This window comes from Pogoniulus pusillus, chromosome 28 (genome assembly GCF_015220805.1).
Source record: "Pogoniulus pusillus isolate bPogPus1 chromosome 28, bPogPus1.pri, whole genome shotgun sequence".
In the NCBI taxonomy this organism is placed as follows: Eukaryota; Metazoa; Chordata; class Aves; order Piciformes; family Lybiidae; genus Pogoniulus; species Pogoniulus pusillus.
In genome coordinates this window covers 429,046-451,545 of record NC_087291.1, presented here as the reverse complement: position 1 = coordinate 451,545, position 22,500 = coordinate 429,046, and the positions used below count along the sequence as shown (strand labels likewise).

Below are 22,500 nucleotides of genomic sequence, written 5' to 3'. Positions count from 1 at the left end.
GATCTTTGGCAGCAATAAGCAAATCATCCATGTAATAATACAGCAATACCTGAGGAAATTGCTCACGTACTGGAGACAATGCTTTAGCCACATACCATTGACAAATTGTGGGGCTATTTTTCATTCCCTGTGGTAATACAGTCCATTGATAACGCTTTAAAGATGCTCTCATATTAACACTTGGGATGGAAAAGGCAAACCGAGGAGCATCTTCAGGGTGAAGAGGAATGCTAAAAAAGCAATCTTTCAAATCTATGACAGTTAAAGCCCAATCTTTAGGAATCATTGTGGGAGAGGGGAGCCCTGGTTGCAATGCTCCCATGGATTCCATAGCATCATTAATTTTTCTTAAATCGTGAAGCAAACGCCATTTGCCAGACCGTTTTTGAATCACAAAAACAGGAGTATTCCAGGGACTAAAAGAAGGCACTATGTGCCCTTGCTCTAGCTGCTCCTGTACTAACTGTTCCAAGGCGTGAAGTTTTTCCTCAGGGAGGGGCCACTGATCTACCCATATAGGAATTTGTATTTTCCAAGATAATTTTGGGGTATCGCGCCCATCAGCAGCCCTCTCTAAAAATGTGAGACCCCATTGCGACAGGACATCTCTCCCCCACAGGACCATAGGTACCGGCAACACAAAAGGTTTAACAGTTGCAATCCTTCCCTCAGGCCCAACAATCTGTATAAATTCCACACTCTGCTGACTTTTCCCCACACCCCCTATTCCTGCCAGTGGCTGTAAGATTTTTGCCAGTGGCCATACCGGGGGCCATTTGGCCAAAGAAATAACAGTGACATCAGCACCAGTATCAATAATGCCATTTAAAACAACCTGCTGGTCTGCTTTCTTCATTATGCATTTTTGTATAGGTCTTTCATTAGACACCGACTGAGTCCAATAGACCTCTGGAAGTCCTGTTGAACCGAAAGCTCCTTCACGTTTCTTCACTGTTTGAGGATTAAATGGATCCCTAGGAAGTAAAAGCAGCTGAGCTATACGGCTATTTTTTGCAATCGTACAAGCAGGGAGTGGTGTCCAAACCATGATTTTCACTTCCTTTGCATCACTATCAATAACTCCTGGTAATACAAAAAGACCAGTCAGGGTAGTTGACGATCTTCCCAAAATCAAAGCCGTTGTATTTTTTGGCAAAGGTCCCTGAAAGTTCGTTGTCTAATAAGTGAACTGAAGAATCGAGTAAAGTCACTGCGTATTTGGTTTCCAAGTCCAGTCCTGCACTGCCTGTTGTGGCTCGTTGCAAGCCGCAGATTGGCGTTCGGAGATCTGGTATGCCGGCTGTATCATTTGTGTCGGAGCGCGGCGCCGGTCCGCGCTCTTCCGCCAGTTTCCCTGAAGCGGCTTCCCTTGTTTATCGTATTTAGAGTGGCACTGAGCTGCATAATGGCGACCTTTCTGGCACCGGGGACATAATGATATGGGCTTATTCACTTGCCCCTTTTGAGCGTAACAGTTCTTCCTAATGTGACCTGGCTTCCCGCAGCCAAAACAAACAGTCGCCCTCCCCCTGTGTTCACAGCAGCAAAAGCAGCCACCATAGTCTCGCATTTAAAATCGGACTTCCCGAAGCGATTACAAGCTTCCATCATCTCAACCAGGGAGGGTTTTGGATTCGGTAACGATTTCAGCAACTTCTTACAGTCCACACTGGCATTTTCAATTGCTAATTGTTGAAGTAAAATCTCTCTAGCTTCCTCGTTTTCAACCTGCTTTCCAAGAGCTTCCTGCAATCTTGCTATGAAGTCCATAAACGACTCCTCTGGTCCTTGCATAATAGTCGTAAAAGCCTTTTGGGGTTTGCGGGTGTCTGGAATCTTAAGGAGCGCTTGCTTAGCAGCCTCCTTAGTGGCGTCCAGAGCTTCTCTCGGAAAATCTCTCGCCTGGGCAATGGGATCGGCTAACGGCCCCATGCCCATCAGATGATCCATAATTAAGGCTTGCAGGGCTGGATTATTCCCCACTGCAAACCTTTGTAAAACAGTTTCTAAACTCTGACGCCATCCCGACTCCCAAAGCATGTATTGAGAAGAATTTAAAAGCAATTTGGCTATTGTCTTCAGATCATAAGGTGTTAAAACGTAACTTTCACAAACGGACTCAAGCAGTCCCACGAAATAATGTGAACCCAGTCCATTATCAGCGGCAACACGGCGCAGTTCTTTGGTAACTGAAAAGCTGAGAGCTTCCCACTGGGGGTTGCAGCCACGTCCTGGATAGATCACCGGCGCTGTGATAATGCGGGCTGGTACTGTGGCAGGTCGGGGCGGAATCGTAATACGCCCTGCCATGTCGGCATCCCCTTCGTCTAAAGCTCGTTGTTTAATTGCTGCCCACACCACACGGGGATCATGACCATCCGGTAGATACGGGTCTGGTTCCTTTTCGGGATCAAAGGGATCTAACTCAAAATGATCTTCGCTAAATGATGTTGATTGCGAAGTTCCCACAGCGGGCTCAAATCGCACTCGCGGCTTAGGCGCCGATAGAGTAGGCAAGTCATTAGCATCAAAAGGCAAGGGAGGGGCAGAGGGTTGAATCGGAGCATTCGTCTGCATTCCCTTCTTCTTTAAGTCTAAGGGATTAAATGCTCTCCCCGACTTCCCCTCCTGTTCTTTAACAGCCTCAAACACCTTTCGCCACGGTGCAAGCAAGCGCTGTGCTTCTAAATCACCATTTGTAGAAAGATCCCATAAACAGACCCCTACGTTGTCCCATAGTTCCGACTCAAAAACCGTAATTTCTGTAGTGTCAGGGAATTTATCCTTGACCCATCTCATAAGTAATTCCAGCTCATAACCAGATATGTCTTTCTTATGTTCATATACAAAATCTTTCATGAGCTTATAAACGTCCCTTTCTTCATATGAGGTTTGATTCCCCATGTTTAATTTCCTCTGAGCTCACCTACCAATCTCGAGGAGGTGATGAAGTGCGGGCCTGCGATCTGCTTCCTTTCAGCACCTTTCAGTTCCCAGAGGCTTGCGGCCGGTCGTCCTCATATCCCGGACGATAAGCACCGATATCACATCGGGAGTCACCATTTGCCGCAATGAAGGGACGGGGCAACGGCTTGATGCAAGCCAAAAATCCACTTTATTAGAAAAATAGGCAGGTATATATTGTATCAGAAGGGCTAGCATGTTACTCACTGATTGGATAGAATTACAGTAAAAGTTAGTAACTACTATATGATTGGCTGATACTCTGCTCAGGCCGAAGACGCTGTTTCTACTTTCTTCTCTGCTTCTTGATATAAGTTGCTATGCAACTATCTGAGCAGTCCTGACCGCAGGATCTTACTTATCTTACTCTTCTGAGGTGTGTCTGACCCACACATTACATGCCCAAGGTCTATACTGTGTTTTGTTTCGTCTTGGGCAGCTGTTCCCTGCTAACAGGCCATTCCCCTATTCCTACACTTGTGGATGGTAGCCAATGCTCTATGGGGTTGGCTGAAGGACTGGAAGAAGAATGGTTGGCAGAGGAAAGGAAAGCCCATTTGGTGTGCTGATCTATGGCAGGACATTGATGTATGGCTGGAGAGAACTCCAGTGAAGGTGCGGCACGTAGATGCACACTGCTTAAGAGCAGAGCTACTGAGGAACATCAACATAACCAGAAGGCAGATCAAGCTGCTAAGATTGCTCAAGTTGATACCAACTCTGAACTTGACATTGACCTTGATTGGAAACACCGAGGTGAGCTGTTCTTAGCTCGGTGGGCCCATGACTCATCTGGACATCAAGGCAGAGATGGAACATACCGATGGGCTCGTGATAGGTCAATTGACTTGTCCATGGATGCTATCACCCAAGTCATCTATGACTGTGACATTTGTGCTGCTATTAAGCAGGCTAAGCGAATCAAGCCCTTATGGTGTGGTGAGAGATGGTCAAAGTACAAGTACGGTGAAGCCTGGCAGATTGACTACATCACTTTACCTCGATCTCGTTCTGGCAAGCAGTATGTGCTAACGATGGTAGAAGCCAGCACTGGATGGTTGGAAACCTATCCAGTTCCACATGCTACTGCACGTAACACCATTGTTGGTTTGGAGAGACAAATCATGTGGAGACATGGAACTCCAGAGAGAATTGAGTCAGACAATGGCACTCATTTCAAGAACAATCTTGTGAAAAACTGGGCCAAAGAGCATGGTATTGAATGGATCTATCACATACCCTACTATGCACCAGCTTCAGGGAAGATTGAATGCTACAACGGTTTGCTGAAAACCACCCTAAAAGCCATGGGGGGTGAAACTCTGAAAAACTGGGACAAACATTTAGCACAAGCTACCTGGTTGGTAAATAGTAGAGGTTCAGTAAACAGAGCAGGACCTGCACAATCAGATTTGGTCCAAACAGTAGACGGTGATAAAGTTCCTGTTGTACGTGAAAGGAATCTGTTAGGGAAAACTGTTTGGGTATTTTCTCCTTCGGGCGAAGGGAAACCTGTCTGAGGGGTGGTGTCTGCTGAAGGTCCTGGTCATACATACTGGGTAATGCAGGAGAATGGTGAAATTCAGTGTATTCCACAGAGGAATCTAACCTTAGCTGAAAGAGTTTAAATTCAGAGTGTCTAAAATAAGCTGTTACGAGTTTTCTATTCTAGGTAACATCGGCGCCCAACACTGGAAGAATCTACGAAAGAATCTACAGTACGTGAGCACGAACCCAACATCACCTAGGAGTCCCTGTTCTGAGCTTTTGAATCACCTACATCTGATTGAAGTGTGAACTGAACTTGTATATATTGTTTTATTGTAAATATTGGTTTAGATTAGAATGGATAATTCTCATTGATACTCTGAGCAAAGTAGACAAGGGGTGGATTGTGCTAGTTTGAAGCAAGCTGGAATGTTTTGGTAAAAGAACTAGATAATGGGCAGTGAAAAAGTAAACATGGTTGTGTCTCTTCGCTCACAGTCCCACTGAGAGTTCTGGGAAGAAGGAGGAAAACATTTGATAATATTCTCCATGTTTTTTTCATTCTGCCTTTGCCTTCAGACCTAGCCACATCTCCTTAACCCCACTGCCACTAACCTTCCTTCTTAACCTCTTGGCTGCACCTCTGTTCTTCCTGGGAACTGGGGTAAGGTTGAGAGGGGCCGGGGAAGGTGTTGGGGTGGTTTGAGAGCCCCTCCTGGGGACTCAGGTTTCTGGGAGGGGAGTTGTGCTTCTGTATTGTTTATCCTTTGTATATTTCTGTATATAACTGTATATATTGTAAATAGCTGCTTGTATATTTGCTGCTGTAAAATAAATAGCTTCATTTATATTCCCAGAGGCTGTCTGAGTTAGCTGGGGCAAATTCAAAAGTGTGTGTGGGGGGGCAGGTTAATGCCCAAACCATCACAGGAAGCAAGGTACAAAATACATCCACAACCAGATTGATGGCAATGGATGAATGGATGGAGGCAGATTGAGGAAGGAGTTGTCCCACCATGTGGTAGGGTGGCCACATGGCAAAACAGGAGCAGCAGGAGCCAAGGTGCTGCTGTCAGGCAGGCAGGTCAGAGAGAAAGAGAAACAGGAAGCTCCTCTGTTTTTATAGGCGTTTAGACAGGAAATGGGAGTGGGCTACACTACAGCTGGGCTCAGGTTCAGACCACTCCCAGCAGCGTTAACCCTTTACAAGTGCTTATCCTACTTGAAAATATGAATGCTTGGGAATCTGCATTCATGTGAACTGACTGTTTCTTGAGTGTAACTCCTTTAACTTGGTGCGTACTAGAGCAATTTTGCAGCTTTCCTCTCTCTTCAAAATTGCTGCATCTTGGACAGAAGTTGTGGTGTTTGAGGAAGACTTTCTTTCCTAAGGGTGAATGGGGAGCAGCAGTGTGGAGGACGTGAGTGCTTGAGGTACATAGGGCAGCTACTGTGAGTCAGAATGGTCCATACTCAGGAAACGGAACAGAAGGGAACTTAAGTTGTGTTTCTGGACCTGATTTGGTTTTGGTAGCTTGCTTATAGCTGTACTGTGTTTGTGACTCTATTCCTGAGGAATGTGTATGTGAGCCAGAATCCAACACAAAATATCAGATCAACATAAAACTTTTGTAATGAGTTGTATTTGGAGAGCGTGGTGGGAGCCAAAACTTTAGAGCAACTCTGGCACGGGTCTAGAAGTCATCAAAGTCTTAACTTTGTGTTTCGCACTATGAAAACTAGCAGACTTACTCTGGCTTTCCTTTTCTCAATTGACATTTTTAGTTTGACTTAATCACTACTTCTGTTTTTTTTAGGAGTTTTTTTGAGTTGCTGCTGTTCTTTGGAAAGGATGAGTTCTATGAAGATCCTTTGAAAGATATTTTAGGTTCAATCCAGGTAGTGTTCTCTACTTTCATATGAACTTGTAATATTATTGAAGTACGTGTGAAGGCAGCTTTTGTGGATATATAACCTGGAGGAAACGTGCTTTTATAGTGAAAGAGTATAGCTACTTCACTTGTACTCAAAGAAGAAAAAATAAAAGGGTATTTGAGGGAAAAGTTGTTTGTTCTTACGTATCTAATTGAATAAATGTGCTTGCTTCTTTTTGTAATACCAGTCTTACCAAAGACATAGTTTGTACATTCCCTGTGCAGAAGAGGAAACCTTCGCTTGTTTGCCTGATTAGAACTTAAAGTCACCCAGTCTTGCATTGTATTTCATGACATGAAACCTCATTTCCCTCTGCAGTTTTGAACTGCAGTTATGGAACTGAAGCACTATTCAAATCAGCATAAACTCACATTATTTAATACTGTTGTGCTGGCTAGACTGAGACATGGTTTTCTGTGGCTGTATGCAATCATAAGATAAATGATCCTGCATTTAAATTTTTTTTTTCTCAGATAAGTTTTTTTTTAACCTGAATTGATTTTGAGAGTAGGCTTCACTGGATTTGTGTCACCATGAGAGGAAACTTTGTAGAGAAAGAAAAGATGAAAACCAGGGTTGTTTCTTCTGTTAATACTGATTGTGGGACTGCAGTGTGAAAAAGAGCTGTCCTTTTGTTTTGATACTGTGGCTACAAATTTAGTATGTCAGCACTACTTTAATTATTAAACCAGCAGAAATTATGTGCTTGATTAGAATTGCTGGAAGAATGGGGTCAAGGAGTGGCTTATCAGCTTCAGGAACTGGTAGGATCTCTTGCATAAAGAGTATTGGGACATTTGGCAGTCTTGCAACAAGTCTTCATAGACTGCTTTTGAATCACAAGAAAATCTAGGAAAGTTCTTCTTTGTGCTTTTGTATTTTAGTTCTCAACTGCGTTGACTTCCGAACAGTGAATATATCAAAATATATCTTTACCTTTTTTTCTAAATGAGTTGTGTAATCAACTGGTAGTGACACCTGTTATTTCAGTTAATTAAGCATTTTTTACTATCAAAAATATTCATCTGTATATAAAAGAAAATTGTAGCAGAGAATTTGCAGGAAAAAAACGTGAAGAAGTTTATTGTATGTGGATAGAAGCCATTTTTCAGTTACATCTTTTTGTTTCAAAATTAGATACCTTTTTATTGTGTTTAAAGGTCTACCTTTGATTAACACTAATGTTAAGACTATCAGCAAATAACAAGGGGATTGGAACTTGGCCTATATGGAAATCACAGGTGGCTAAAATATTATATTCGGGTTTATTTCAGGCAAGCATAATTTCTGTTATGTAGAGATTTGGAGAGAAGTGATTGCTTGAGGGCTGGTAACTCAAATGGCTTAATTCCGTTTTTGCCTTGAAGAATTCAGACACTATCATTGGATCACAAATCCAGCATCAATGTGTCTAAATCTGTGCAGGCTGGCATAAAGTGAAGTCTTCTTTCATAGAATATGCCAGTAATACCTCTCCACTCCAGGAGAGATGATTTTACATTATTATGCAAATTGCAGGCTCTTGTTGCATGCTTCTAGAAGACATGAGCATTCTGGCTTCCACAGTTCTTTATCCTTGTTCTTAGAGAATATATCCTTTTGCTTTAGGGCTTTGTGTAGGGCTGGTCAGTGAATGACTTTGTTGATTGAGTAGTTGACCGAAGAAATATTTTAACATGCATGGAGTTTCCTGTTTCATAACTTGTGGATGGCCTAACTTTATTTTTAGACAAGATTTTGTTGTTTTTTTCCTCATTGTTGTTTTCTTTACATGTAGGAGTGTCAGAACCTTCTAAATCGATACAGAAATACGAACTTGGAACTAGTTACTCGCATCATCCGAGATGGTGGCCCGTGGGAGGATCCAGTATTACAAGCAATTCTTAAAGCAAAGCCCGTATCACAGGAATTAGGTATTTAATTTAACACATTAATTTTTTTAGAGTACTGAAAATTGTGTTAAATTATGGTTTTTTGACAGTAGGATCAAATACTGTCAGATAGCTTTGCATAGCATTTAACTCTTTTTCTGTTGCAAATTGTATCTGTCTCTTTTATTTGAAAGAAACCTACATTTCTTTGCTAGTAGTTTTAAGTCTGCTTTTGTAGTGTAGAGATCACACATTTATTCAGGCTACTGAGCATTATTTATTACATGAACATACTATATCCAGGTGTTCAACCTTTGAAAGAGCAGGTAGAGTAGCTTGGCTTCAGTTACACTACTGAAGCAACATGATAATGAGGAGGATCCAATGAGTATTTTTGGTATTCTGATTTATTTCATTTTTCTACATTTTAAATACTCTGGCTTGTGACTTTTCTTGGTTCTGTTTCAACTACACCTGATAGCTGCTTTACATACATGTAATTCCTAGAGGTGGGAGTAGGAGAAATGTTGCTGTTCAGGCTGTGAAGCAAACCAGCATTTTAGCGTGTGGAAACAAACATTACAAGAATGTTAATACAGGTTCCTAAGGGGGAGATATCCAGTCCACAGGGAGGTCTTAAGTACTATCTTATATGACATACTTGTCAGCAGTGTTCACAGAGGACCTCTTAAAAGCCACTTCGTTTTGATAGTGATAGAAAATAGTACTTCTTCTCCAGCTGCTGTGGTATAATGTATGACTCAAATTCACTACTCTGTTTATGACAGTGTGTTTGTTCTTTAGAGAGAGGAAGAGGGTTATAGAGTCAGGACAGCTTAGTGAGCTGCCTCCATAACCAGAGAAAGTATTTTGATAGCAAATTTAATAAGTGAGTAATCTTTGTTTCATCTTTTGTGAAGCAAGCACTTTAGTAACATGGTTTACTCACTACTTTTATTACCCATCTCATAAATACCTGCAGAAACAAAATGAAACTAGATTACTCTTGTCGTTCTGCATCACATAACCAGGTCTTGAAGTTTTGGTGGTTATGAACTGAAGCTAGGCCTCAAATCTCCATCTCTCCAGCAAAGAATTAGTTAAGGCTTTGCCTTAATGATTCCCTTGATCATCACAAAGCCTCTATATGGTGGGTAACAGAATTTTTTATGTAGTTTCAGCCTGATGGAGTAGGAATGACATTGCGTATTGTCACTAGATGATAATTTTGTTTCAGATCTTATCTCTGCTGAGGTATTCTTCATCTTTTTATCTTCTGATATCCCCACACATCCATTTGGCATATCTCATCTATGATGAAGGCATTTATTTCAGATAATGTCTTTTGGAAGCTTTTTCTTTCATGTCTCACTTCTAAAATCCGATTCTTGTGAAGTCTTACACAGCAAACCTTTTGTTCTGCTTTACAGGCTGGCAGTATTTGTTTATTTTGAAACTTGACGTAGAGTTCCCTCGAGGATCACTTTTAAAAGCTGAAAACTGCACATTATTGCTGAGTTTCTGACCATTAATTCCGAAAGTCAGTTTGTTAAATATGTACTGTGTGAACTACATTTTCCTATCTTCATTAATTACAAAGGGAAGCCTAGGCCAGCACAAACCTTGCTGTGTCTGTTTTTAGATAAATTGTAGCATACTTTGAGATTTTGCAGCCTATTTTGAAATGACTGCAAAGACAGTCTTTAGGTTTAAAGAGAAACATAGAACAGTAAAATTCTAGTACTTTAGGGAGAATAAGACAGCCTGCTGTGAACTTCTAGAAGAGCGCTGTTGACAGAGGTGCGCTGGTATGCAAACAGTTAATTGATTTCGCAGGTGATGGGTGGCATCCCTTGCTCTAAAGGAAAGCACTGCACATGCTACCTGAGCAGGAACAGATGTTGTTTTCCCAAAGACGTTTTTGATGTATCACAGACTTGGCTAAATATTACTATAGTTAGCAGTTGTCTTTTGCTTGGGGAGATTGGAAGACCTGTAAATGCTGCCTTGGAAAAGATGGCATTCCAGTACAGTGAAGGAGCACAATACTGACAGTGGTGTAGCTGAAACCCTGTGTAGAAAGAGTGTTGGAGATTATAAGTGACCCCTGTGTTTGCAAGCTCATGCTGGCAGAAGTGGGATTCTCATTTATGGAGCAAAGGGGCGTGCTGACAAAACTTATGCTCCTCACACAGAAAGCAGAAATTGTATTCAAAAGTTAATCCATATTGTGAACTGCAATCTCCCCTTGTTTGCGAGGAAGAAATACTACAGCCAGTTGTTAGACATGCAGTGCCTTCTTAACATTAGCACGTCACAAAGCGAAGTGTGGCCTATGTTTTCAGTGAATATTCACTAAGCTAATGGGTAGTGTTTGTGTAGGAAAGTGGTGATTTGGTTTGTTTCAAGTGTGTTAATTAAAAGGAAAGACCTTTACCTGGCATTAGGGATTGTTCTGTATGATGACTTGTTCCTGCAGTTAATGACCACTGTTAGACACTGGCTTTCAGTTGTCCTCTTTATTAGCTTTTTACCTAGAAGTTCTAATGGATAATTGGAATAAAGTCTTTTTTGTGATGTACTTCATGGTACATTCATTAGCAAATCTCATCTAAAACTTTATATTGCCTTAAATCATAGTCCTTAAATGTTTATTTGCCATTATCTTGTGTGAAAATACAGATGCTAAAGAAATTCTGCTTCTCAGCACAGGGAATGTCTTTCAAACCAGGTGTCTTTTAAAAAAGAAAGTTTTAAGTGTAAGTTATTTTTACAAGTAATCTCTCCTTTTTCAGAAGAAATGCCTTTTCTTCAGATTATGGCTTTAAATGTCAGTTAGTTGCTTGCAGATTTTAATGTGTTTCCTTCTAAGGTATAAAGTTTCCATGCCCACTTCTAGCCACCAATGACTTTAAATTGACAACCTCTTTTCTTTTTTCATTTTTAATGTGCATGCCCTGTAGTACTCTACAGGAAACCAAGTTAAAAGGTTGTTGTTTAGAATGTGAGAGGAAAATCAGGCCACATTGTCCAATATATTACTCGAATGTCAATATGCTGTGAACGCCTCTGAGAGTGCTTTTACTTGATGAGATACACACAAAGCAACATTCTTGCATTTGTACCTAATAGTGTTATTTTTAATCTGTGTGAACTTTTCTACTAGAGATCTAAAGCATGTCTTCTGTGTATTTAATCATTTCTCAATTACTTGCATATTAAGTATTTGGAATCTCTTAGCTGAAACAATTTCACTCAAGTGTGAGCTTTAATCTTAGCTTTTAGATCTGAAAAACAGATTTTGAGAATTCAAGACTTAGAATTTAAAAGTATTTAGGAACTTAGAATTGTGCCCAGTAGCACTTTTTTCTAGGAAGATGAAGTACATTTTCCACTTGTCCAAAATACCCCAAGATTTTCAAAGCTACTTAAAGCAAGAGTGTGAGTTGTAGTTAACTTTTTTCACCACTGATCTCTTCCATTTCAATGGGTAATGAGTATCCTTATTTCAAAGTTAAATATTTCTAGCAGTGCTTCCTTATAGTGTGTAGTTTACACAGTCCCTTGTGTTGATAAGTTAGGAACAAAATACTGAACTATATTACTGTTCTAAGAAAAAAGAACAATTTCTGTTTCCTAGCAGAAGGACAGATTCTTTGTGGTATTTTGTATGTAATAACTTTTTTTAATGTAGCCTTTTTAATATTATTTGTTGACATGGCACTATAAAAATGTCACATTTAAATATTTGTTGTTTGGACTTCAGTGTTGTAATTGCTTTTAATTATTTTCTTTTCTGTACAGTTAACAAATATTTAAGCTCTGAAAATCCACTGTTCTTTGAACTACGTGCCAGATACCTTATTGCCTGTGAGCGCATCCCTGAGGCAATGGCTCTTATCAAATCTTGCATAAATCATCCCGATATCAGTAAAGATCTGTATTTCCATCAAGCTCTTTTCACCTGTCTTTATATGTCCCCATTAGAAGATCAGCTCTTCCAGGAGGTATGCTTTGTCAGTATACGTTTTGTAACGAAGTGGTGCGTTGTGCTTATTGTGTACGAACTGTCAAAGAGGAGCATATGAACTTGGTTTTTTTGTAGAACTAAATGTCATAAAATCAGCCAACTAGACCACTGTTGCTTGAGTTAGTGCTGGATTAAGCTTTGGAAAGTTAAATGTTAAGTGCTACCAACCAAGTTTACTTGTAGATGCATTCCCTAAATATCTTAAGTCATAAATATTATGTAACTTCAGTGTATTGACTGTTTTACTGTTGACTATTATTTCAGCAAAATAATTGATGTCAGTCCAGTGCTTTGTACAGTAGAGAGTTTTGTTAGCCTTAGAAGTATTTTTGATGAAAAAATGTCACTCTCAGAGGAGTGTAGCCCTACTTTTACCACAAATAGCACTTTGTAGGTAATGGTACTTTTCTTAACCTTAAGAACAAGCCACTGTAGTGCAAGAAAGTGCTTTTGTGTAGTCTTTATTTCTCAGATGATCGTTCTGATTGCTGTTAGGAAATATGAATGAACTCTAAATACATCCAAATCTATTTACAGACCCACATAAAAGCTATTTCAAAGACGTTCTATGTTAATTCCTGAAGTCTTCAGTAGCTTCTTTAATATAGCAAGGTCTGATAGGTTTTTATTTCATGTTAGCAAATTTATCTAAATTGATTTCATTTTAATTATATAGCACTTATTGAGGACTGATTGCAAGAGTGGAATTGAGATCATCTGCAACACTGAAAAAGAAGGGAAGACTACCTTAGCCTTACAGCTGTGTGAATCGTTCCTAGTCCCACAGCTTCAAAATGGGGACATGTATTGTATATGGTAAGTACTTTATTTCCGGTGAAGCGTCTTAGCGGATAATAAATGCTTATTGCTAAAAAGAAACTCATCTAAACTTTGAGATGTAGCTCAAGTTAAAACCAGATAAAATTCACGTTAGAGTGCTTTTAAAACATTCTTAGTGCATCTGTTATGCCTGTTGCCTTGAATGTAATCGTGTGCAGTGGTAGCCTCCAGAGTACTTAACACTTACTAGCTGTTGCGCAGTAACAGAAGAGTGAACCTTTACATACTTTTGACTGATAATATGTGTAAATATTTGTTGTTAGCAATGTGTAACAGTAGTTTGTAGACTGGCAAAGCAGATACTTTGCCGTTCTGCTACTTGAATGATGTGTCATAAAATAAACTGCAGTTTCACCAATGTGTCTAGCAAAAAATACACGACTCTGAAGAGGTGCTATGAATTATGCAGACTTTTACTGCATAAACAAAGCCATAAGATGAGTGGTCGTCCGCTAGAAAACAAGTAGGAACATCTTCATGCACACGGAATCACCTTGGTAGTTGTACATCTTTATGGCTAAGAATTTTTTTTCTGAAAAGTTCTCAAAACAATTTTAATTTTTCTGTCAAAGATTGCTGGGGAAGATAATCCTTCTATTCATTCTGTATAACTTCTGTACTTAAAGTAGTTCCTTGGTAAAGTATGCCGAATTGGTTTACTTTGTTACGTAGTTGAAGCAAGAAGGTTTAGTCACATAGATTTGATTATTTTATTTTTCAGTGAATAGAGACATAATACTAATCTGCATAACTGCTTTTAATGTAGAGTTTAGAGTCTATGGAGGATTTCTGGTCTCAGAAGACAGGAAATTGAAAAGCATCATGTCTGTCGTCTTTTTCTTTCCCCGAGGAAGTAGTCAAAGTCAGACATTATAATGCTTCGTTTGTTAATAAGAAATTTCCTCAACTCATAATGATGATTATGACATATATCTATAATACAGTGTGTTGGTAATATCTAGTGGTATTTCTCATTCCATCTGGCTAGAAAAAGGTATGCACGACTGTCCTCATAGAACAGATGAAGAAGTTCAGGTATGCAGTTGTGTGAGCCCAGTTACCAACTTTGGAATGGAATCCAACTTCACTGATTCTTTCCCCAATGCTACATCTCCTGACTTGTTATTTACCAGGAAACTTGCAGAAGTAAATTACATGCATTTAGTTATTTGGCTTGTGCTTCTTGTTTCAGGAATTCAGTCTAAGAAATTAATTTCAAATATTGGAATTAACCCTACTTTCTATACCTTTTGTTCTAGTAACACATTAACTTACTGTTACCCAGCTGATCATTGTTTGCATCATCCATTTTGAAAACTGCTGTGTAAAGCAAGATGTCTGTCCTTGTGTTCTGACAAAATGGGTGTCAAAATGGAATTCCAGAAGAGACTAAAGTACTGTCTAGCATATGTCTGTCCATCAAGAAAAACATTTTGGCATCTTAGTATTTTTAATCTTTCATTCAGAATATCGAACTTGAGGATCTTTATAGTTCAGAGCAGTTACGTCTGTGCAGATGGAATAGCTTTTTTTTGTTCTTTATAGATACCAAGCTATAACAATCTCATATAGGTTTCTTTTGGAGTATAATGCCTAACAGATTATGTAAACTGGACCAAATCTTCTGAAGCCATGACTGCACTGTAATTCATGTTTGTAAGAGGTAGGAGCTAGGTTAAATTAACTTGCATTATGTATTTTTCTCTAGAGAATATTTTAATGTCTTCAGCACAGCATAAATCAATTTTGTCTTCTCTGGAATTGAGGACCTTTGAGATCTAGCAAGAATCAAGCAGAAAACACTACTAGAAAAGATAATCAGAATAGCTTAGAAAGCTTTAAATAGCAGATATTTACCATCACTTCATGTGAAGCATCCTTGATGATATTTTCACACTGAAACCATTTCTGTCACAAAACACAGTAAGTCTCCATTGACACGAGGAATTAAATTCTAGGTCCAGATGATGTGAATTGTTTTTCTCAAGTAAAAAGCGACTTACAAATTATCAAAGCAAGCTGTGTGTTGTCTTACTAGAAATACTTGTGCTCAATGTTGTTAAGGGATCAGTCAGGGATACGATTACTGACCTACTAGTATTAAAATGTGATGTCCCTTCAGGAAGATAGCCACCATTCAGCTAGAACAAGCATAGCAGAATAGCTCACGTTCTCTTCCCAGGCAAGTTTAAAAGCTATTTTTGCCTGTTTCAGAAAGTTCCTAGGCAGTAAATCTAAGTCAGGGTTTTTTTTTCCTCCCACATGTTTAGTCTTTGGCCGTTAGGTAATTTTGTCAATTGGGTAACATTTTGGTGAAATGTGATATCTGTGTCTGAGAAAAGGTAGACTTTCTTGCTCTAGCTAAGGTATGGCAGCAGGCTTAATCATTGTTTTATGTAGCTGATGGAAGCACACAGTGGCTTGGTATTTTACAGGGAGTTAAGAGGCTGGAATTCCTGATTGCCTCTAGTAAAGATAGTATATATTTACTAGAATTCTGTGGTCTCACAGTAAGAATTTAAATTGCCCCAATGCATGTCCATAGTTCTGAGGCCTGTGTTTAAAATACTGAATTCTTCTATCCAAGAAGTAAATGTCATTAAGTACTATACTTATCATGACATAATAGTTGAGCAAATAGAAAACTCCTCCTGCCTGCATTATCTCACATTTATCTTCTGTGTTGTGGTTAGTAACACAAAAACATCTCAAGTGCTGTTGAGTTCAGCATTAAATGCTTTTGATACCAATTTTAAGTGGTTGAAACTGTCCAGTCAGCAATTTAGGAATACTTTAATCCTTAATCCAAAGTCAGAAGTGTGCTTGAAAAGGAGAAGCCTAAATGAAGGAGTAAGACTAAAAAATTATTTTGCATCAGGGTAGAGTCAAGTGGTTAAACTGATTTAGCAGCTTGCTCTTCACCACTGTAGCTGTTGCTTCTACTTTAATTTTTCTTCATTTTGGCTCTCTTCTTGTGTCAGCTGTCACTTGTCTGAACATGTGGTAGGCTACCTAACTGAAATTACTCTTCTAAAATGAGTGGTTTTTCTCAGGATCTCTGGGATTAGTGTTGAAATGGCTTGCTCTGAAATGGTGTGAGGCAAAGCAGAGAATAAGTTGTATATTCTGTAACTGCTGTAACATTTTATAGCAAAAAATGTTCAGCTGTTTCTTTTTTTACTTCAGGTTGAGCCTTCTAGTGAGCTTTATGAACGGCTTAGTGCACAAACGTGCTAGATAGTTTCAAACTTAAAGGTGAAGTTTACCACCTTGGAAATCTAAAGGCTATGCAAGGCAGAGGTGAACAGCTTGTATCTTTAGGAAACCTGCAAGACTCAGTTTTTGTTGGTATAACTGCTTGTAGATCTTTTTCACAGTTCCTCCTATGTAAACTTGTTTTTTCTTTCCACTTGAGTGTTTTTGGGTTCCCAGTGAAAGAAAACAATCAAGTTCTGTTGTCTAGCTCTGAAAATGCCAAACATTTAGCTCTCATAAATTTAAACATGATGTTGGTGTTTTGCCCTAATTATGCACTTCCTTTGCACAGGCACTGGCATCAATAGACACGCTTAATCTTGAGAGGCTTCTCTGGTTTGCATCTGGCACATACAAGAGCCTCTGGAAGATCAGCCAAACATTTTGTCACTAACTGGGTTTGTGTTTTCTGAGGGAGGAAGGCTGCTGGAATAAGAAGTGTCTTCCATCAGAAAATGAAAGTCAGTTGGCCCTGTTTTCATTGCAGTGTTCTAGTGGTATTTCCAATTAGTCCTAACTATATCTACTTCTGTGTAAAATCTTTGTGCTTGCAGATTTTCTTGCAACAAAATTTTAAGTCCAGTTGCCTCTCCAAGTCTGTAAATTAATAACCCTAACCCTTACAGGGTGTAAATTTCAATTAGCTGTATTCTATAGAGTACCTGTCAAGGAGCTCTGCAGCAATCTATTACGTTACCTTGTATAAGTCAAATGCTGTTTAACTGAAGATCAAGATGTATGACTAGCCGTAGAGCCTGAGACATTCATCAGACTGCTACTGGCCAGGAAACTGGGCATGACAGCAGTAAAAGACAATTTTGTTGTCATGTGCTTAACTGGAGCACATCAGTACTTCCTGTCAGTGGGCTGTGTCAGAAGCTAGCTTTCTGCAAGGTTTCCACTTTCCACATTCAGGCAATTATTTTCCTGAAAGAATTTTCATGCTTGCACTGGAAATAACAGTATGTTAAAGGATCCCAAGAGCATGTATCACTTGCTGGTCAGCATGATGTTTGTTGCCTGGTGGTGTTAAGGTCTAGACCCTGTGGCATCTGATTTTATTATGGAAGTTGATACCAAGTTGAATACATGAATACTTTGTTGAATATTTAACTGGCTCGGGGACATAAGATATTCTGACTGGTTTTCAAAAAGTAATAAAGTGCATTTTCCATTCTGCACTGTGTACCATTGTGGTCTTAGATTGGTAGCGTGCCCTCAAATATGCTTTTAGCTACAGACTCTGCAAATAGTTGTTCATGCTTAGTGATAGTTCTAAAAATCTAATAAAAATATTTTTGCCCTGTCTTTTACAGGGACCTAATCTTCATTTGGAGCAAACTGCAGCTTAAATCTAACCCATCAAAACAAGTGTTTGTCGACCAGTGCTACCAGCTTTTAAGAATTGCTACAAATGTCAGAGTAATTTTCCCTTTCATGAAAGTGATTAAGGATGAAGTAAGTTTTGTATGATTCTACTTCCCTCCCCCAATCCCTCTTGTTTGTTTTTCCTTTTTTAACTAGTTAAAGAGAATTTGTGTTTATGTTGTGTAATGGTGTACTGGTTTTTGAACTAGAACAGAACTAATGATGCTGGTCAGTGGTTTTATTTTCAGCTGATTCTCTCTCCCCCATCCCACTGGAGGTGGAGTGAGTGAGCAGCTGTGTGGTACTTGACAACTGGAGTTAAACAACAAAGGGCCACTTCTGTGGAATGTTAAGAGAGGGTGGGGAAGGACACACTAACTTAATATTGTCAAGGTCATAATACTGAAGCACACTCTGATCTGAAATGTTTGGGGTTTGTTTTGTTCTCTTTATTGACTACTGAGTTTTTCGTTCTGCCTGCAGTGACTTTAAGGAATGTCATCCTCTATAAATGAAAGAGGAAACTAACGAAGTATGGAATAAATGTGAAAGATGCATTGGGGGGGGGGGGTTATTGGCTTTGTTTGTTTTCCTTCAGTAGGTTTTTTGTTGGTGTTGTTTGGTGGTGTGGTTTTGTTGAGGTGTTCTTTGTTGCTGTTTTTGTTTTTCTCCTGGCTCCTTAAAGAAATAGGACTTGTGTGATGCCGTTGTATCTGCCTTTCACTCAGTATTACTAAGTTTTGAGTCTTTTCACCTGTTTGACCAAATCTGAAGTGCTTAATGGAACATTAAGGAAAAGTTAGACTAAGATAGGAAAAAACATAATTTTGCTTCACAGGAGTCTGTTTTTATGCTTCAGATGTTAGTCTTACACTGTCCTATACAAACACCTGCAAAAGGTGTAATGCACCATTTGCAGACAGGAGAGCAAGGTTTTCCCAAGTAAGTGTGTTTTATCAACCTGACTGAATAGAGCTCTTTCATATTCTGTGCCCTAAGTGAATGATAAACTGTCTTGTCACAGGGGCTGCTGTACAGTTCTAAATAACGATTTACTGGGGTCCAAGATTTCAGTTTTGGTATGCATTCCAAAATACTTGTTTTAACACTACTTGTATTTTCTTCTGAACGATTGTGGGTTTGGATAACTACATAGGGAGCATTGTATGTGTCTCTTAACACATTTATATACAGGTAGGTATTAGTTATTTCTAAGCTTCCTGGAGCTTTTTTTACTTTAATGTGCTACCTGTTGGGCATTATGTTTTAGGTCATCTCTCTGGATTAAATGTTGGGGGCAAGGCCTGCAGCCTGAAGCATGGAATAGGAATCGTGCATATTAGACACATAGTTTGTCAGTCGTTAAAGATCAGGCCTTTTAGAGTGCTTGGCTGGCACTTCTTATGGTTTCCCTTTTAGTCATTATTCAAAATAGAGGGTAATATTTTATCACCTGTATTTTCATGCAATGCATGGTAAATGAGTTAGAGCAGGGACAAATACAGAGGTAACTGCCCAATTGTAGTGTGAAACAGCCTACATAATAAAGAGGCAGAAGAAGATACTGCTCGATCAAATGTGATTTCCTGCAGTCTCCCCAAATAATTGTCCTTATAGAACTGCATGTGGCAGAAGTTTCTGAAGCTTTGCTGACAATAGCTGTAATAGCTTTCAGTGCAAACCAGATGTTACTTTTGAGCATTTTTGTACCTGTATTTTATTGTCTTGTTTTGAGCATTAAAAATAATGCATACGTCCTGCTAGCAAACATCACCTAAGGGCCTTCTGAACTCTTTTATTTGCAAGAAGGTGAATGTCAATACATAGGATGATGATGTTCAGATATTTGGACACTGCTTATGCTAGGCTTTTTGGTTGTTTTTTTTGCGGTTGTGTTGTTTTTTCCCCTGTGGAACTGTTTTTATTTTACTTTCAACTAGTATGCATCCTGTATAACTATGTACGCTGTCATTTCCGTTCTGCAGGTTGGTGAAGATGGCCTTCAGATATGTGTTGAGATATGTGGGTGTGCCCTGCAGTTGGACCTTCGTGAGGATCCCAGCATGAAAAGTCTTATTTATAAAACAATTGCTCATTTTCTGCCAAATGACTTGGAGATCCTCAGAATATGTGCTCTTTCAGTCTTCTTTCTGGAGCGCACACTGGAATCTTACTACACTGTTGAGCACCTGTACAAGTGTGCAGACGAAGAGTACAACGAGTGCGCTAGCTCTGTCCAAAACCGTGTGCGCTTTGAATTGCTTCCCATTCTGAAAAAGGGGCTGTTTTTTGATCCTGAGTTTTGGAATTTCTTGATGATCAAACAGAATTGTTTAGCATTATTAGGGGATAAAGCCTTTATTGGTTTGTGTGAAAGTACACTGGAAAACTCCACTGCAAACACGGAGAAGACAGATTATAGGGCTCTGAATGAGGAATGTGTCTGTTCAACGGATGTGAGCAACAGGCAGCTTGACCCTGAAGACCTCTCTGAAACCCAGTCCAAAGGTAGTGCCAGAAAGAACCACGAGGTTCTTGGAGCATCTGAAATGTTAGATCCAACTGTACCAAGGCATCGCTGTGTGATATGCAACAAGGAATTTCTTGGTGGTCACATTGTGAAACATGCACAAGCTCACCAAAAAAAGGGCAGTTTTTCCTGCGTGCTTTGCACTAGGAAGTTCAGACAAAAAGGACTTATGTTGAAGCACTTAAAGAATCATATTAGGAAGACAGAAAGGCAACATATTGCTGCAGTTCTTGAGGCTGGTCAGCAGGCTCCTGTACTTAATGAACTAGAATGTTCAGGTGTTTCTCTGTCTCTTCAGAATGGGAATTCTGATAGTTCTAAAGATGAACCAGAGACTGCAATAGCTCCAAGTGCTGACCAGGTGGTCCAAGTGGAGGAAGAGCATGCAGAACAGGTATTCAATACAGTGGAAAATCATCTAAATGACCAGGATGATGCTACTGAGAACAGTAGTGACAGCTGTTTTAACAACGTTGTTGATGCTTTAAGTACAGAAAGTTTGCCTGAAGATGAAGAGAGTTCCCAGAAAGAGTTACCTGTTATGCACAAAGTGAATGGAGCTTTTTGCCCTCAAAAAGACATTGATCCTATGGATGAGGAAGGCACCTTTAAGTGCCCTGCTAGTGGCTGTACTAGAGTGTTTAAAAAAATAAGATTCCTCAATAAACATGCAAGAAAAGCTCATCCAGCTGATCTGAAGGTGCAGGAGCATATAATGAAATGGAATAATGGAAAATGTCGGTTCTGCCAGAGGAAATTTGCTGACTCCCAACATTTTATAGATCACCTGAAGAGACATGTATATCCAAATGTTTATTTTTGTTTACACTTTAATTGTAATCAGAGATTTAAGCTGTCAGCTGAGCTTGCAGAACATACAAAAAGTCATAGCGTTTTTAAAGCTCAATGCAATTTTGCAGAGTGCTGTGAGCTGTTCGAGGAGCTCCCTTTGCTGTATGATCATGAGGCTCAGCATTATTTAAATAAAACACTAGAATGCTCAGAAGATACAAGTGAAAAAGATTCTTCAGATCATCTTTCAGAACTTTGCAGTTATCAAAACGATGATGAATCTGTTAATGAAAAAGAAACTGTAGATTTACCAATTCCAACTTGGAAGTCAAGGAAGGATTCTACAGAACCAAAGACTTATATTCAGAGTGTTGAGAAGAAAGCAAATAATGTAATTCACAATGGAAATGAAAGCTTATCTGAGGGTGGTGCTGCAGTTTTATGTTTGGTAGACCAAAAGACACCTTTGTTACATTCAAAATCTGAAACTGTAAAGTTGTCAGAGAGCCAGCCTAGTCAATGGGCACAATGAACTAGATCAGACATCATCAAAATCATCAGAAATACCTTTGAACAACAGAATGCAGATGAAAACAAGGACAGAAAATGGGTCAGTGTTACCAGTTCTACAGAATTGTCATGATGCACCACAAAATAATGCTGCTGCTGCTGTGCCAGTACCTGCTAAAGCAAATCAGGCAACAGAGAATACTTCATATGGTGTCATTTTAACAAAACCATATTTTAGACCATTGCCTCCAAGTTACCTTGATGAAAGATACATTAGCATGCCAAACGTAGAAAAATTTTGACTGATGAAGTAAATACTCATTCTAGACAAGATACATTTTGTAGCAAATCAACAGAAAAGATTTAGATGGGCAAGCTGCTTGACCATCTACTGTAATTCAGAAGCACTTGAGGCCACCTTGCACAAAAGAATGTGCAGACGCTCTTTGGATTTGATTCAGATGATGAAAGTAAGTCTTGTATTTCTACTGGTTTGATTTGTTTGGAGGTTAATATCTACCAAAAAGGATTTTGAGAACAGGCCAAGACAAACATGACTTAGCAAGTGTAGTATGCTAAAACTTAGACAGCGGAATCACAATATAGTGCTAAATTAGAAGTGAAATTGGGCATGTTTAAAATGAGGAAGAGGTGGTGAGAATTGTTAGGCAATTCTAATGCAAAAGACTGACTGTAACACAGAAGGAGCTAATTCAACCTGTCTTTCCCTACATGTTTGAAACTAAACGTACTGAAAACACAAGCACTCTTCTAGGTGAGTGATTGCAGTGATTAGGCTTCATTCTGATCCCGGTGCTTTCTCTTTTACAGGTGCCTGATTCAGTGTTGGAAAATCTACCAAATGAGGAGTGATTTAAGAACACACTACATGAAGAAGCATCAGTCCGTTTCCCAGT

At 39.3% G+C, this 22,500-nt stretch overlaps 1 protein-coding gene across 1 annotated transcript in view; it reads left to right on the top strand.

The window, feature by feature from the left end:
• ZNF654 (zinc finger protein 654) overlaps positions 1 to 22,422 on the top strand; it is a 48,494-nt gene extending 26,072 nt beyond the window's left edge. Inside the window, 11 exon segments of the mRNA XM_064166916.1 lie at positions 6,270 to 6,351; positions 8,165 to 8,300; positions 12,063 to 12,265; positions 12,965 to 13,104; positions 17,700 to 17,841; positions 19,737 to 21,581; positions 21,583 to 21,865; positions 21,868 to 21,941; positions 21,943 to 21,994; positions 21,997 to 22,053; positions 22,415 to 22,422. Of these exon segments, the coding sequence (XP_064022986.1) occupies positions 12,149 to 12,265; positions 12,965 to 13,104; positions 17,700 to 17,841; positions 19,737 to 21,581; positions 21,583 to 21,865; positions 21,868 to 21,941; positions 21,943 to 21,994; positions 21,997 to 22,053; positions 22,415 to 22,422 (2,718 nt within the window). The 5' untranslated portion in view covers positions 6,270 to 6,351; positions 8,165 to 8,300; positions 12,063 to 12,148.
• The last annotated feature ends 78 nt before the right edge of the window (positions 22,423 to 22,500 follow it).